Raw genomic sequence first — 13,349 nt, 5'->3', positions numbered from 1 at the left:
AGCAGTGACGAGATAATTCTATGGTCGGGGGTCACAACATTGAGGAAGGCTGAGAGCCTCTGCCCTAGAGCTGGCTGACTTGAGTCCTCCTGGGCAGGCTGAGGATTTAGCTCAGCTGGCCAAGCAGGCTGCCCTCTAGGCCTATAGATCTGCACCTGAGTCATCCACAGGCTGAAACACACGCCCGCCTCCCACAAGCACCCGGTGGGACGGCAGCTGCTGGCTGCCCACTGACTCATCCAGTTCCCCGCCCCCAACCATGTGGACAGGGAGCTGCCCAGGTCCCGACTGTCTAATCGCTCAATAAATAAGACACCAGGACGCCAGACTCTTGTTAGCTTGGATATATTTTTCTTTTTCTTTTTTTTTCTTTTTTTTTTTTTTTTTGTCAAAGAACACTGTTTGCAGTAGAGGAAACCGGCATTGCAGTCTGGTGGTGTCTTTCTTGGCTTCTTCACATAACCAGGCCGTGGTCATCCTTCAGCGCAAAAGCCCTCACGGCACGCACCCTATTGAAATTCAGGACGGCTCCAATATTCTCTGTTTTTGTCATTTTTAAAAAATAAACATTTTTAGATGTGTCCACAAGAAGGCCACGCAGGCTCTTGGCCAGCGGAAGACGAGCCAACCCAGTAGCCGCACGCTTGGGCTGCCGCCTGCTCCGGGCTGGCAAGTTGAAAGCTTTTTCTTTTCCAACTCATTTTTATTACAAAAATAAAAAATGCTCCAACTATCAGTTTTACAAAATCTCTAAGGGAAACACAAGAGCGAGGTGCTGAGGTAAAAAAACACCTGAGGTAGCTTTATTTGTGTGTTTTTCTCATTTTAAAAAAAAATCTGTGAATTTAACGCCCTGGGCCAACAACCTTGTATAAATTGCTATTTTCCTGCACTTTCAATTTTTAAAGGAAGAAACAATTTCACTAAATGTTGATGGCTTATATACCAAAATGTAGAAAGACAAAGTACATTCTTTCTTTCTGGAACATTCCTTTGTTTGGTTGGCTGGCTGGTTTGGAGGGTTCCCGTTTTCCTCTTCTAGAGGCTAGGACAAGTGCCATCGACTCTTGTTCGCTTGAGTAACCAGGGGCAAGCTGAAGCTGGTTCCTGTGTTTCGCAATGGTTCCTTTTGTGTGACGTGATACTCAGAGCACTGCTTTGCCTGGGGGGAGGGGGGCGTGCATAGATATGGGGTGGGGACAGAAAAAGATGAAGAAATTCAAAGAATGGCAGGTAAAGAAGAGAGAGGAAGGTAGGGGAGGGAGATAAACAGAGAGACAGAAATATATAGCAGTATGCAAAAAACCAGTTTAAAACCCGTGCCGCAGAGAAATGGGTGTATGGGATAAACAGGTGACAAGGGCTGGGGCCCCTCCTCAGGGACGGTATCCCTTCTGTTGATAGACACAGGTGACCCACAACTGCCGTAAAGTGTCCTTGACGAGATTTCCCTCCAAGTGAATTTTGTATGGGTGGCTCAAAGTTCCTTTCACTACCTATGGTCCTCACCAAGACTTTATTCTTTGAAGTCTAGAAAAGCCTGCTTTCTCTTCAACAGAAAACAAAATTAATAATTGAGTAAAAATTGGAGTGAGTTGAGTTACTTGATATATTATTCTAAAATATATTAACGCTGCAGGCGCCCTGTGTAACCCACAGGCCACATTTTCTTAACATCTTCCCTTCTAGTATGTACAGCCATGTACAGAGACACTTTCCACAACGAAGAAAAGGCTACAGAGGTTTGCCTCGCTTTGAGCATGTTCACCTATGTTAGTTCAACTGGAAGGGACGGCGTCCTGGGAGCTGAGGAGGGAGCTGAGTGGATGGGCAGTGGATGACGGTAAGCCTGCAGAAGCCAGGGGAAGCTGGGCGCAGGTCAAGTGGTGTTCCTGGGGAACCCGGCCCTCCCTCGGCCTCCTGGATCCCAGGATGTGTGGGGGTCTGCAGGCCCTGGCTGCTCTACAGACTTCTCACTCCTCAGGATGGTCTTTGGTTTGCTCCCGATCTGCTGGCTGTTTGGTCTCGTCTGTCAGGTGTTGGGAGGGTTACATTCATCGGTTGTTTGCTGGCGCCTGGGGGGCCTCACTTGCTGCGCTGTGAGGCGACTCCCTGAGGGTATTTCTGCTCCTGTTGCTTCACCTGCTGGACAATTTCCCTGATCTTGCGTTGGGCAGTCTGCAGCAGAGAGAGGGAGGGGAGGGCACAGGGAAGAGACAATCCCAGTTCTGGGGCCCACAGGAAACCATTTGGGACTTGGGAAAGGAGAGACGAGTGCTCAGACCAATCTCACCTCCCCCAGGTCCCTCAGCACCACACCCAACAGCCAGGGAAGTATTCTTCTTCACCTCACCAAGGCTACTGGGTGCAAGATGGGGTGGGGGAGAGGAAGGAGGGTGCAACAGGGTGGGAGGGGGAGGAACCAGCAGCTTCTAATTCACAATGAGCAGTCCGGCCAGAGAGCAGCTGTAGGGTACAGTGACCATTGATGGGGGGGAGAGGTGTGGGCTGAAGACACCTGAGCTCTGCTGTGTCCCTCCCTTCCCCAGAGCACTAGAAAGATCAGCGGAGAGACTAGAGCCCTGCCAAATCCGGAAGAGCTGGAGTTCCGACCCTGAGCCGCAGCTCCCCAGGCCACAGGAGAGCAACTGAGAGTCAGATCAAGCAGGAGACCACAGACTGCCCTTCTCCCTCGCTTACATGAGGATCACTGTTGCCCTCTCTCTAAAACCCACCCAGCAAAAGGCACATGTCACTGCAGGGCTGGCTTCTCTGAGTGCAGGGCAACAGTGATGGGGTCTTCTAAGGAGGTGGGGAAGACAGCAACAGAACACTAGGGCCCCACTGTGAGCAGTTAACCTTCCGCAGTGAAACCTGGCCACCTGGTTGCCCTGCTGGGGACCAGCTGGACATGTGGCTCCTCTGAGGAAGGCTGGGAGGGCAAAGGGATGCTAAATTCCCAACCCTAGTATGCCAGGAGCCTTGCACCAACAGTTTCCAGTCCCTGAGGTCAGGGGCTCAGGAGGGGCTCAAGTATATGGCCACTTGACACAGATACAGTATGTGAACTAGCAGAGAGCGGGCAGGAGGCAGGAGGCAGGAGGCAGGCCCTCACAGAATAGTACCTGGCTAGCAAAAAAATGCCCGATAATTCTGACGATCACTTCCGCATTTTCATCTGGCGTTTGGTCACGAGGCACGATAACTTCTGCACTTGTCAAGTTCTGCAGCTCATTTACCTGGAAAGGCAGAAAACTGAGCGAGGCCAAGCGCACCCCACATCCCAGTAAAGCCAATATGTGGGCTGTGGAGGGAGATACTCTAGGGATGCGGGAGAAGGGGAGGCAGGGAGGCTGAATCTTCTTTCTATAGTGATATTTTGTGTTTTAATAAATAAAGCTTGCCTGAAGATCAGAGTGCAGAAGCTGGGTGGTGGTGGCCCATGCCTTTAATCCCAACAGGGAGGTAGGGGCAGGTGGATCTCTGTGAGTTCAAGGACAGCCTGATCTAAAGAGCAAGTTCCAGGGCAGGCTCCCAAGCTACACAGAGAAATCCTATCTCAAAAACTAAAAATAAATAAAAAATAAAAAATTCTCATCCTATTGCTGAGCCAACTCCCCTAGAGTAGACGGCCAGACTTGAGAAAGAACCAGAAAACGGGAGAGCGAGAGGACCCCTGGAGACAGCGCTCAGGAGAGAGCACAGGGCAGAGTTACAGTCTCGGAACTTGGAAACCAGGTAGAGAGTGGTCTCAAATGGGTTCTATCTGCTACATGCGGATGTGTATGTGGGGAGGGAGTAGAAGATGGCCTTCTTGTCTTTCAGATAAAAACAGGGGTAGGTGGCACAGCACTCAGGAATAGAGTGTGTGTGACACCATGGGATTAGGCCCTGCTGGTGACAGCTCTGCCCTCGGAATCCCCATGCCTCATTCATCCTGCCCCTGTCAGAACCCCTGTGTCATCACAAGGCCCTCACACATGTTAAGAACGAGCAAAAGACCTCGTGAGGATCTGAGGGTCATCAGGCCTGGCCCAGGCAGGGAACTCATCCAGGCGAAGGGACTCGAGTGGGGAGCTGACTTACGGTTTTCCCCCCTTTGCCGATCACCCGGCCAGCTGTCGACGAGGGAACTCGGATGTGGGCTTCCAGCTTCACCTCTTCTTTGGGATTAAAGAAATTTTCTTCTTTCAGCTTCCCAAAGATCCGTCCCTGAGCCTGAGAACAAGATGACTGGTAAGGGCTAGCTGCCGGCCACACTGCTTTGTAGGGGCTGTGCAGGAACCAGGAGTCTCAGTGACGGGATGTGCGGTCTCTCCTCTGGGCACCCGGGCAGCTGCACAGCCACTCAGTCCTTACAGAGCCAGGACGCTCATGCGCTGAACAACCTCACTCTACCAGAATCTGGACATGCCGCCAAGCCTCTTGGTTTGCACGTGATTGCTCCCTCTAGGGAACGCGTGTCTTGACTGGGGGGGGGGGGGGGGGGGGGGACTGGCGAGCCACTAAGACTGCATCCTTATTTCCATATCCCCAGAACCTGTAGCGTTTGGTTGGCTGAATTTGTTTAAGGCATTCTTAACTCCCCTCCACTGTCTGCTCACTTCTCTGGTCATCAAAGGAGGTAAGCAGATGGTGACAGCATTTGCTGAGTCTAAACATGCTGCTGGTTTTGTTAGTTTGTTTTTGTGGTGCTGGGAATCAAATTCACGACCCTGCACCTGGTAGTGAAGTCATTACTTCAGTATTGTACTTGGTAGTCAATACGTGTGGGCTCATCACCACCATCCAGAATATTCTGGATCCTCCCCATTACCCAGTGCGGGCACAAACCTGTAATACCCAGTTTCTCAGGAGGCTGAAGAAAAGGACTGCACGTTAAGGCCAACCTGAGCAATTTAGGGAGACCCTGTAATCAAAATTTTTAAACAACTGGAAGAGGGTTAGGAATGTGGCTCAGCGGCTGAGAGTTTGCTGCCCCCTACGTGTGAGCCCTGGGCTCAATTCCCAGGACTGGCCTATCAGCAGCTAGCTGCCACCCCTTCTTGTGTACACGGAACCATGGTCTACAAGCTCTTGTTTCTCCAGGTTCATCCCTTGGTAGCATGCATTGAGTAAATCATTCTTTTTTGTGTCAAAATAATATTCCCTTGTGTGGGTATACCACATCTGTCAGTTCATTTTCTAGCTGAAGGCTTCTGGTTCCTTATGACTTTAACTATTAAGGGCTGAACTCTTATAAATTAATACACATTTCCAACTTCTTTTTTTTTTTTTTTTTTTTTGGTTTTTCGAGACAGGGTTTCTCTGTGGCTTTGGAGCCTGTCCTGGAACTAGCTCTTGTAGACCAGGCTGGTCTCGAACTCACAGAGATCCACCTGCCTCTGCCTCCCAAGTGCTGGGATTAAAGGCGTGCGCCACCACCGCCCGGCTCATTTCCAACTTCTTGAAATTCAAGTTTTAATGTTCCTAGAGGAACAACATCAGAAACAAAGCAAAGCTCCCTACAGAGGAACTCTCCAGTGCTGCCAGAATTCCCTTACAGGCTGCCAGAGCACCCACCACAAAAAGCTTCTTCTCGGCATCCATGTTAACACCCACGGCTGAGGGGGACCCAAGCCACCCAATCAGAGACATGCTGGAGGTACTACCACCCCGAATGGGCACCTACAGACGATCCACCTCTCCATGGACAGAAGGCAGAGCACAGAGGAGCAATGAGGACCCAGAGGGGAGAAGGACACGAGGCCGCCACAGTGAACCTCAACACCTCTGCACTGTCTGCCCTGCACCCAGAGCCTGCAGGGCCAGCATGGTCTTTGGCACTGACCTTGAACTGGGCTTCAGGTGGCCCGGTGATGATGACCATCCTTTCGCTGACATCCGGACCTTCTGCAGGAGCTATCTGCAGTTCGAGAAAAGGAACACACTGAGGCCGAGCCCCTCTGCTTGTCTAAGAACATGCTCACACCAGCTGATGACAAGGCTTCCGCCTTCAAGCTCCACACTGACACAGTGCCATTTCTGCCCTGAGTCTTAGGAAGTCATGGCCTTAATCCTCGGTATCAAATATGAGTCTTTGGCTACCCAGGGCAGGTCAGGGCAGGTCATAGCTACTGCCTGTCCCTGCAGTGAGCCCCCTTCAGCAACTTGCCTCTTACCCCAGTCAAGTCCTCTGAGATAACGGGCTCTGCCAGCCCCCGGGTCTAGAGGGAAGGAGGGTTAGTCCACGCTGTCTGACCAGTAGAGCTGCAGGAAAGGTTAGCCTGGCTCTAACACTCAGTTCGCAGAGGAACCAGCCGTACGTGACTAGGAGGCAGAGCAGGTATGGCTGTCACTAAATGATAGCGTTTTCTTGGTTCTGGTCATGGCTCTGCAAACCCTTCTCCTGTGCATGTCCCCACTCATCAGTGGAGCACGGGAGGACCGAGCCAGCTAGCTTTTAATCCCGTGAGATTACAAACAAGGACCTCACCGATAATTTGGCTGGAGGTCTGTAGTTTAAGAACGGCCTGCAGTAGGTTCATATATTTGAATGCTTAAGGAGCAGCAGCTTTAGTCACATGATTCCGGCTTTAGAATCAAGGATATAAGACAGGTGTTGGGAAATTTCCCTCTGTGACTAAGAAAAGTTACAGAGACCAGGTAAGTGCCAGGGCCCAGACAGGCGAAGCCTGGATCGCCTTGGAGTCCTCAAGATGTTGGGGACGCCAGAGGAGAGCTACTAACAGGTGTGGAACCAGTCCGAGAAAGACAAGCTGACATCAGATGTGGAGATGCAGAGTTCAGAGTTTGCCCAGTTTGCATTGGTCCAGTATTTCCTCACTATGCCTCCCTTCTCCCTTTGCTGCATCACTGTGGTGTGAAGTATGTGATCTGCTTTGGATTTTGGTTTTATAGGGGATTACAGTTAAGAGACTGCCGTGAGTCTTTGGAGTGTTATACAGTGTTGACGCTGTGATAGACTATGGGGACTTTTGAAATTGGACTGAATGCATGTTTTGCATTATGATATGGCTACAAGCCTATGGGGGGCAGGGAGTGGAATGTGGTGGTCTGAATAAGAATGCCCCCAGAGGTTCAGATTTGAATACTTAGGGAGTGGAACATCGGTAGAACACTGGCTAAGACATTTTTATACGAGCTGGACCTGGCAGTTCATGTCAGTAGTTCCAGCTACCGAGGAGGCCAAGACAACAGGATCATTTGAGACTAGATGTTGAAGGTTAGCTGGACAACACAAACACAAGACTCTCCTCTCAAAAACAAGTAAGTTAAAACTCAATCATCAGATCATTGCAAAATTAAATATAATTCAAAGTAAAAGGAAAGGAAGGTGCAGCAGGAACCGAAGGGTGAGCCAGGAGCTACAGGCGAGCACACCACACACCGTGCGGGGCCCAACGAGATTCTCAACTCTAAGCTCCTCAGAGCATTGCACAGTCGAGCAGAGAGAGAACAGCTGCAAACCACACTCCCGAGATGGAAGCAGGAGAATTAGTGCCTCAAGGCCATTGGAGGCTCCACAGGGAAGAGACCACGTCTCTCAAGCAAGCAAGCAAAAGAGGAGGAACACAGTCTGTTACAGGGCCGCTCAGGCAGAAGGAACCCAGGGCTCAGGGAGGTTCCTTTCCACTGCTGTGTGAGCATACTGTCTCCAGAGCTCAGAGGAATGATTCTGTTTTCACCCATCTAGGCCCTAAACAAGGGTCTCCCCCAGGACCTCAGGGTCCAGCGCCGTGTCCCAGCTTTCTCGGGAACACTCATCCACAGCATGTTGGCACCTGCACTGATCTGGAAAGAGGGACCCCTTCATCAAGGCCTCTGAAGACTCCTCTGGCCTTGACTACTTACTCTGTGGCATGAGGACAGATGGGAGCCACAGGTAAAGAATAAATAGGGAAGCTCAAGGACCATGGCAGGAAGTTATTTCTGGGTGGCAGTCACAGTCTGTCCAGGGTATGGAGGCTGGGATGGGCTGGTCCTGCAGCAGGTGGCAGGAAGCCCTGTCAACTTCAAGATCCAATGCCGGCACTAAGTCCTTAACTGAGAATGCTGTGGAGTGACGTCTAATGGACTAGTCACCTCTGTGCCTGAACTCCTCTGGGCCCCTCTGCATTTCCCTGAGGGTGTTAACTGGGAATGATCAGTAGGGTTGCTATGGGAGGAGGCAGTCATGGAGCAGAAACAGGACAGTCACACTCTAGTTCTGTGGCCTTGGGTGGACAGTCAAACTTCCTGGGCTCCATTTCTCACAAGCATTAGTGGATGGGGAAATTTCTGCTATGGTCAACCATAGGAGATGCTTAGGACACTACAAGTCAATGAGATTTAATCTATCCAAGAGCTAGGCTGGCTTAGGCTTCATTTAGTCCCTATTCTCTCCATGGCTCACTTTCCCCAATAAAGTGGGGCAGGGGTGAAAGGGCCCCACAAAGCTCTTTAGTCCAAACTGTCTCGCTGTGGTCCTTCAGCATCCCTGACCACAGCACCGAGCACCAGCAAAGATCTTCTGGGTGCAGCCAGCCTGTTCTCATCCTCGCTTTCTCCATCAGCTAGGCCAGGATGCAGCCTGTGTCAAGCCACTGGGCAGAGCGGACCCCACGCCCACATGGCAGCCACCCTGGTCTAGGCTTCACCCAGTTCGAATGTGAGTCTCTAACTGCAAAGACAGATGCAGTCTGAGAGTCCAACAAGGTGCAACTCTTCCCCGGTGGCACCGCAGTTCTCATTCTGCACAATTCAGAAAGTTTTTTTGTTTGTTTTTGTTTTGTTTTCCCGTCATACTTTCTGTGGGAGAAACTCCAGCTCTCAGGGAGAAAGTGTAAGTATTCTTTCTCTCCAAGTCATGAAACTTGTTTTCGTAATTCTGGGTTTTCTTATAGTAGTGAATTATTTTCCATAGCAATGGGAAGTATTCCATGGGGTTTGCAGCATTTCAGTGGAGCTGACAGCTGGGCTTGAGGCAGGCCCACGGCAAACTATCCCTGACAACAAGGGAGGCAGAATCCGGGACTAACTGCAGCCACTTCTGCACACATCAGTTTTACAAACCAAGAGGACTTCCCTAACCTTCTGCTCAGTTCTAGCCTCTTAACAGGTGATGCTATCAGCCCCGTCTGTCTATGATTTTATCAGCACTTTTTAGAAAGCTCTTCCTCCCATTTCTTTTCTCATAGTCTGTAAGTCCTTGAAGCATGGACTAAGATGAAGAATGGGAGCAGATTCTGTCTCGGGGGGTAGGGGTTATAAGAATTGTCTGGCACAGACAAGAGGAGGACCATGGGGACAGGCAGCTGGTGGCAAGAATCTTACCTTGATGGAGGCTCCAGCAAATCGAGCCAGCTGTTTGATGTGCGCCCCCTTTTTCCCGATGATAGCACCCACAGCCTGGGTTGGGATGAAGAGATTCACAGTCTCCTGCTCTGGGTACTAGAAAAGAACACGCGTACGACTGTCCCTCTAATCTGGCACCTCATGGCCCAGAGAGTACCAGAATGGGAAAGCCTCACTACCCGGGGACATCATCAGAGACGGCCAACACGGCATGTTTGATCTTTGTGTGGCCTGGTACTCTGTATATGAACCCAAGCGGGACAGCATGAGCCTACAAGCACCTCTGAGCAACCATGTTTGCTGGGCACAAGCATCCGCCCTTTCCTGGGTTCTCTGACATACACAGATTTAATGCACACGTTTCCTGTGCCTTCATCCAAGAACCAAAATGGTTATTTTGTGATGGTGTAGTGGATTAAAAAGTGCTTATCATGCCAGCCTGATGACCCAAATTCAACCCCCGAGACCTGCTGTGGAAGGAGACAAGCTGGCCTGTCTCCACATGGTGCCGTGGCCCATCCCAGCCTGCATATATATAGTAATACGTGAAACAGTAAAAATGTACTAAACACACCTGGCCACAGACAGAGACAGCTGTCCAGTGCGTCCCATCACTAGGACTACCATTTCACAAGGAGATTCACCCTGCTGTGATTCTCCCAGGCCCCATGAGGGAGGTGGGCAAGCCACCTCTCCCTGGAAACCCCGAGGAAAGACAGAGGCTCCTGGGCCAGGCTGCCAATGGTTCTTAAGGGAATGATGTGTCTTCAGTTAGTAGACTTTTTAAGAATTCCAGCAAAATGAGAAAAAAAGTCTTGTGTGGTGTAAGCCTATGCACATGTTCATGAGTACACATACATGCTGGAGGCCAGAGGCTGACACTGGTGTCTTTCTCAGCCACTCTCCACCTTAGTTTTGACAGAGTATCCCATGGAACCTAGGCTTGCCGATCTAGATAGACTACCAGGCCAGTGAGATCCAGGGATCCTGCCACTACTTCCTCAGCACAAGGAGCACCCCACCACACCTGGCTTTTATGTGGGTGCTTAGCATTTGAACTCGGGTCCTCATGCTTGGATGGCAAGTACTTTGTCAATGGCACCACATCCCCTGCCTACTGCAAACTTTTCTTTAGCTTAGTAGTATTTCCTAACTGGTTTTCTATTGTGTTTTTAATATAATTTAAAAAAGTGTGCGTGTGCGCGTGTGTGTATGTCTACGTAAGCACAGGTGCCTACAAAAGCTAGAGACACTGGATCCCCTGGAGCTGGAGTTACCAGTGACTGTGGGCCACCTGGAGTGGGTGCTGGGAACTCCAGCCCCATTAGAGCAGTGTGCGCTCTCAATGACTGAGCCATAGCCCTAGGCTCTTTGTTCTTTAAGTTAGGACTTTACTCTGTATGTAGCTTAATCTGGCGTGAAAGTCATTACACAGCCCAGGCTGGCCTCAAACTCCCAATCCTCCCACCTCCCTCTCGCAGTACCTAAGAGGTTCTGCACTGAGTGTGAAGCAGGGTGGCTTGCTGCATCACTCCTGAGAAAGTCTAGAGTCACAGCAGAGAATACTGTGACCATTCATAGGTCTGTTCATCAGGGGCTACGTGGGGCCGGGCCATGGAGCAGGAAGAAGGGTGGCTGGGGCACATGCAAGGGGCACTTACGGAGTGATGATGTGGGAACGGGCCGAAATGGTGGTGAGGGTATAAACTGGAGAAGTATCCGGAGTGGGTCTGCATACAAATGAGGCAGTCAGTGAGTCGGCTGTCTGTTCCGTGCAGCACACACGCTCTGTGAGCCAGCAACACTGTCACATCTACACCGTCTACCTCTGTGTTCCTAATCTCTGAACCCCTGGCAAGGTGTCATCTGGTTGCAACAGGCCCTTGGAATGAGCTTCTAAGACAAGCCTTGCTCTCTCTAGTTCAGCCTACTCACGCTCTCACTGCTCCGACCCACCTTTTGGTGCCGACAGGGCTAGTGGCTCCTACATTATGGGAAAATTACAAGTTGTACATTACAAACAACAGAGATCTCTGGGGACAAAAGCCAAGAATTATTCAGAACAAGCGAATATGATCCCGGGAAGACAGACTAGTTAGCAGCATCAGAGATCAGAAGGGACAGAAACTCAGTTTGGAGAAACTGAAAGTGAAGGTAAGAGAAAGGAACCAGACAAAGGCATTGTGTGCAGGTGTGGGGAGGGGAGGAGCAGGAGGGCAGATGTGGGGAGGGGAGAGCAGGAGGGCAGATGTGGGGAGGGGAGGAGCAGGAGGGCAGATGAGGGGAGGGGAGGAGCTGGAGGGCAGACTGAGGAGGGGAGGAGCGGGAGGGCAGATGTGCACTCATGAAGCAGAGTTAGCCGTCAAAAAATTGAAAATCAAAAAAAACCAAAAGAAAATCAAAGCCGAAACAGTAGCTACTTTTTAATTGAATATCTATGGCATAGCAGGGACTATGATATTTTATATCTATTTATAAGTCCGTTAACCTCATAGTGGTCCTGCGAGACAGAAAGCTATCCGAGTTCACACACACTAAGTGAGCAAAGCTGCATTAACTATGTTTCACATATGGCCACATAATTCAACAGTACTCTCATTGCTACCACCAGCATGATGGTGACAGGCACAGAGCATCAAGGCACACAGCCCTGCCTGACAGAGGGAGATGAGCGTGTCTTCCACCATCCCAGTCTCCAGCTAGACTCAGCTCCAGATAAGACTCACTTAGGATTCCTTATCAACAGAAACAACTGTTCTTTTGAGCTTGGAAAGAAAAGACCGAGTTATGAGCACCCTGCAGGGCTTCCCAGGTCCTAGGGTAGGGCCACAACACCTGCAGCTTCACAACTGAAGAGGCTGCAGTAATGCCTCTGCCCACAAGGGGGGGCCATGAGACCAGGGTCTCAGGGAAGCTTGACCCCTTTGAAGGTGGGTCAAGAGGGAACTGCCTCTTTCTGAAGGCTCTCTGGGAAGCAGGTGGACCTCAGCCCTTTCTCTGTGCAGGTTCTATTCTGGGCTGGTAGAGGGGAGCCAGTTCCTGAGCTTTTCACTCAAGACTCTAACCAGGGGAAACGGGGCCCCTGCTTCTGGCCCCAAGTACTGTTCCTTCGGCTCCCATGGCAAAAGCGATTCCTGTAAATCGTGATTCTAGCGCCCATGCAAGGCCAAGAACAGATCTAGGGCACCGTTTGTATTCCAAGTGTTCAGGGTCCAAACATGAACGCTGCCACGTCAGTCAGTCCCACCCTGGGACAAAGGAGAGATTGTTAAATTAGCTGTAAAACGATAATGAGGACAGATTCCTTTTATGCCTAAGTCGGAGCCGCAGGGCTGCTAGAAGGAAAGAATTCTGAACTCAGCAGCCAAGGAGTCATTTCTAGCTGAGACTCAGACCTACGCAAGCCTGAATCTCTAGCTCTTTTACAAATGGGACCATTTTTCATAGCTTTCTAAGTCCCCTCCCCTCAACTCAACTGCCTTTATCTGGCCATCTACTTTCTGAGTCCCCCCCCCAAAGACTCAAATGCCTGTAGCTGTGTTTGGCCATCCATTCACTGGCCCAATAGCTTTTGATTGGGCGATCTTACTCTAGGAGAGAGGGACATGAGGGGACTTGTGGTCTATTTGTGAGGCAAATGCAAAAAATAACTTCAGAGAAGTCTTAAGACAGTGGTCACAAAGATGGAATGCGTGAGCAGCCCAGAGGCAGCAACTGAGACTCGGAGACCAAGATCACGCACGGCCCTGGGCAAGAAGTATGCGGAGCAGCAGGGTTCTTGGGAGGTCAGGCCAGGATGGTTGGTCTCTCTGAAAGTCAGACAGAAGGCTAGCATGGTGACTACAAAGGCATTCTGAAGGACACAGGAGAAAGCAGGTGGTTGAGATCATCCCTTGCCGGCCTGGTGGAGATGTGGACTGACCTCAAGTACATCTGGGAGCCAAAGAGTGTGGGCTGTTTTAGAAGTGTGAGTGCTTATTACAACGAGCAGGTATCTACATGGCCTTTCTCTT

At 50.5% G+C, this 13,349-nt stretch overlaps 1 protein-coding gene across 1 annotated transcript in view; it reads right to left on the bottom strand.

Moving 5' to 3' along the window:
- Positions 1-415: 415 nt before the first annotated feature.
- Igf2bp2 (insulin like growth factor 2 mRNA binding protein 2) overlaps positions 416-13,349 on the bottom strand; it is a 108,786-nt gene continuing 95,852 nt past the window's right edge. The window contains exons 11-16 of the mRNA XM_057764291.1: positions 10,998-11,066; positions 9,316-9,432; positions 5,831-5,905; positions 4,087-4,218; positions 3,126-3,239; positions 416-2,178 (exon numbers count right to left, since the gene is read on the bottom strand). Of these exons, the coding sequence (XP_057620274.1) occupies positions 2,086-2,178; positions 3,126-3,239; positions 4,087-4,218; positions 5,831-5,905; positions 9,316-9,432; positions 10,998-11,066 (600 nt within the window). The 3' untranslated portion in view covers positions 416-2,085. The remainder of the gene's footprint in view (positions 2,179-3,125; positions 3,240-4,086; positions 4,219-5,830; positions 5,906-9,315; positions 9,433-10,997; positions 11,067-13,349) is intronic.

Source organism: Chionomys nivalis, chromosome 3 (genome assembly GCF_950005125.1).
Source record: "Chionomys nivalis chromosome 3, mChiNiv1.1, whole genome shotgun sequence".
In the NCBI taxonomy this organism is placed as follows: domain Eukaryota; kingdom Metazoa; phylum Chordata; class Mammalia; order Rodentia; family Cricetidae; genus Chionomys; species Chionomys nivalis.
The sequence above is the reverse complement of the archived record's forward strand: the minus strand, read 5'-3'. Positions and strand labels throughout refer to the sequence as shown.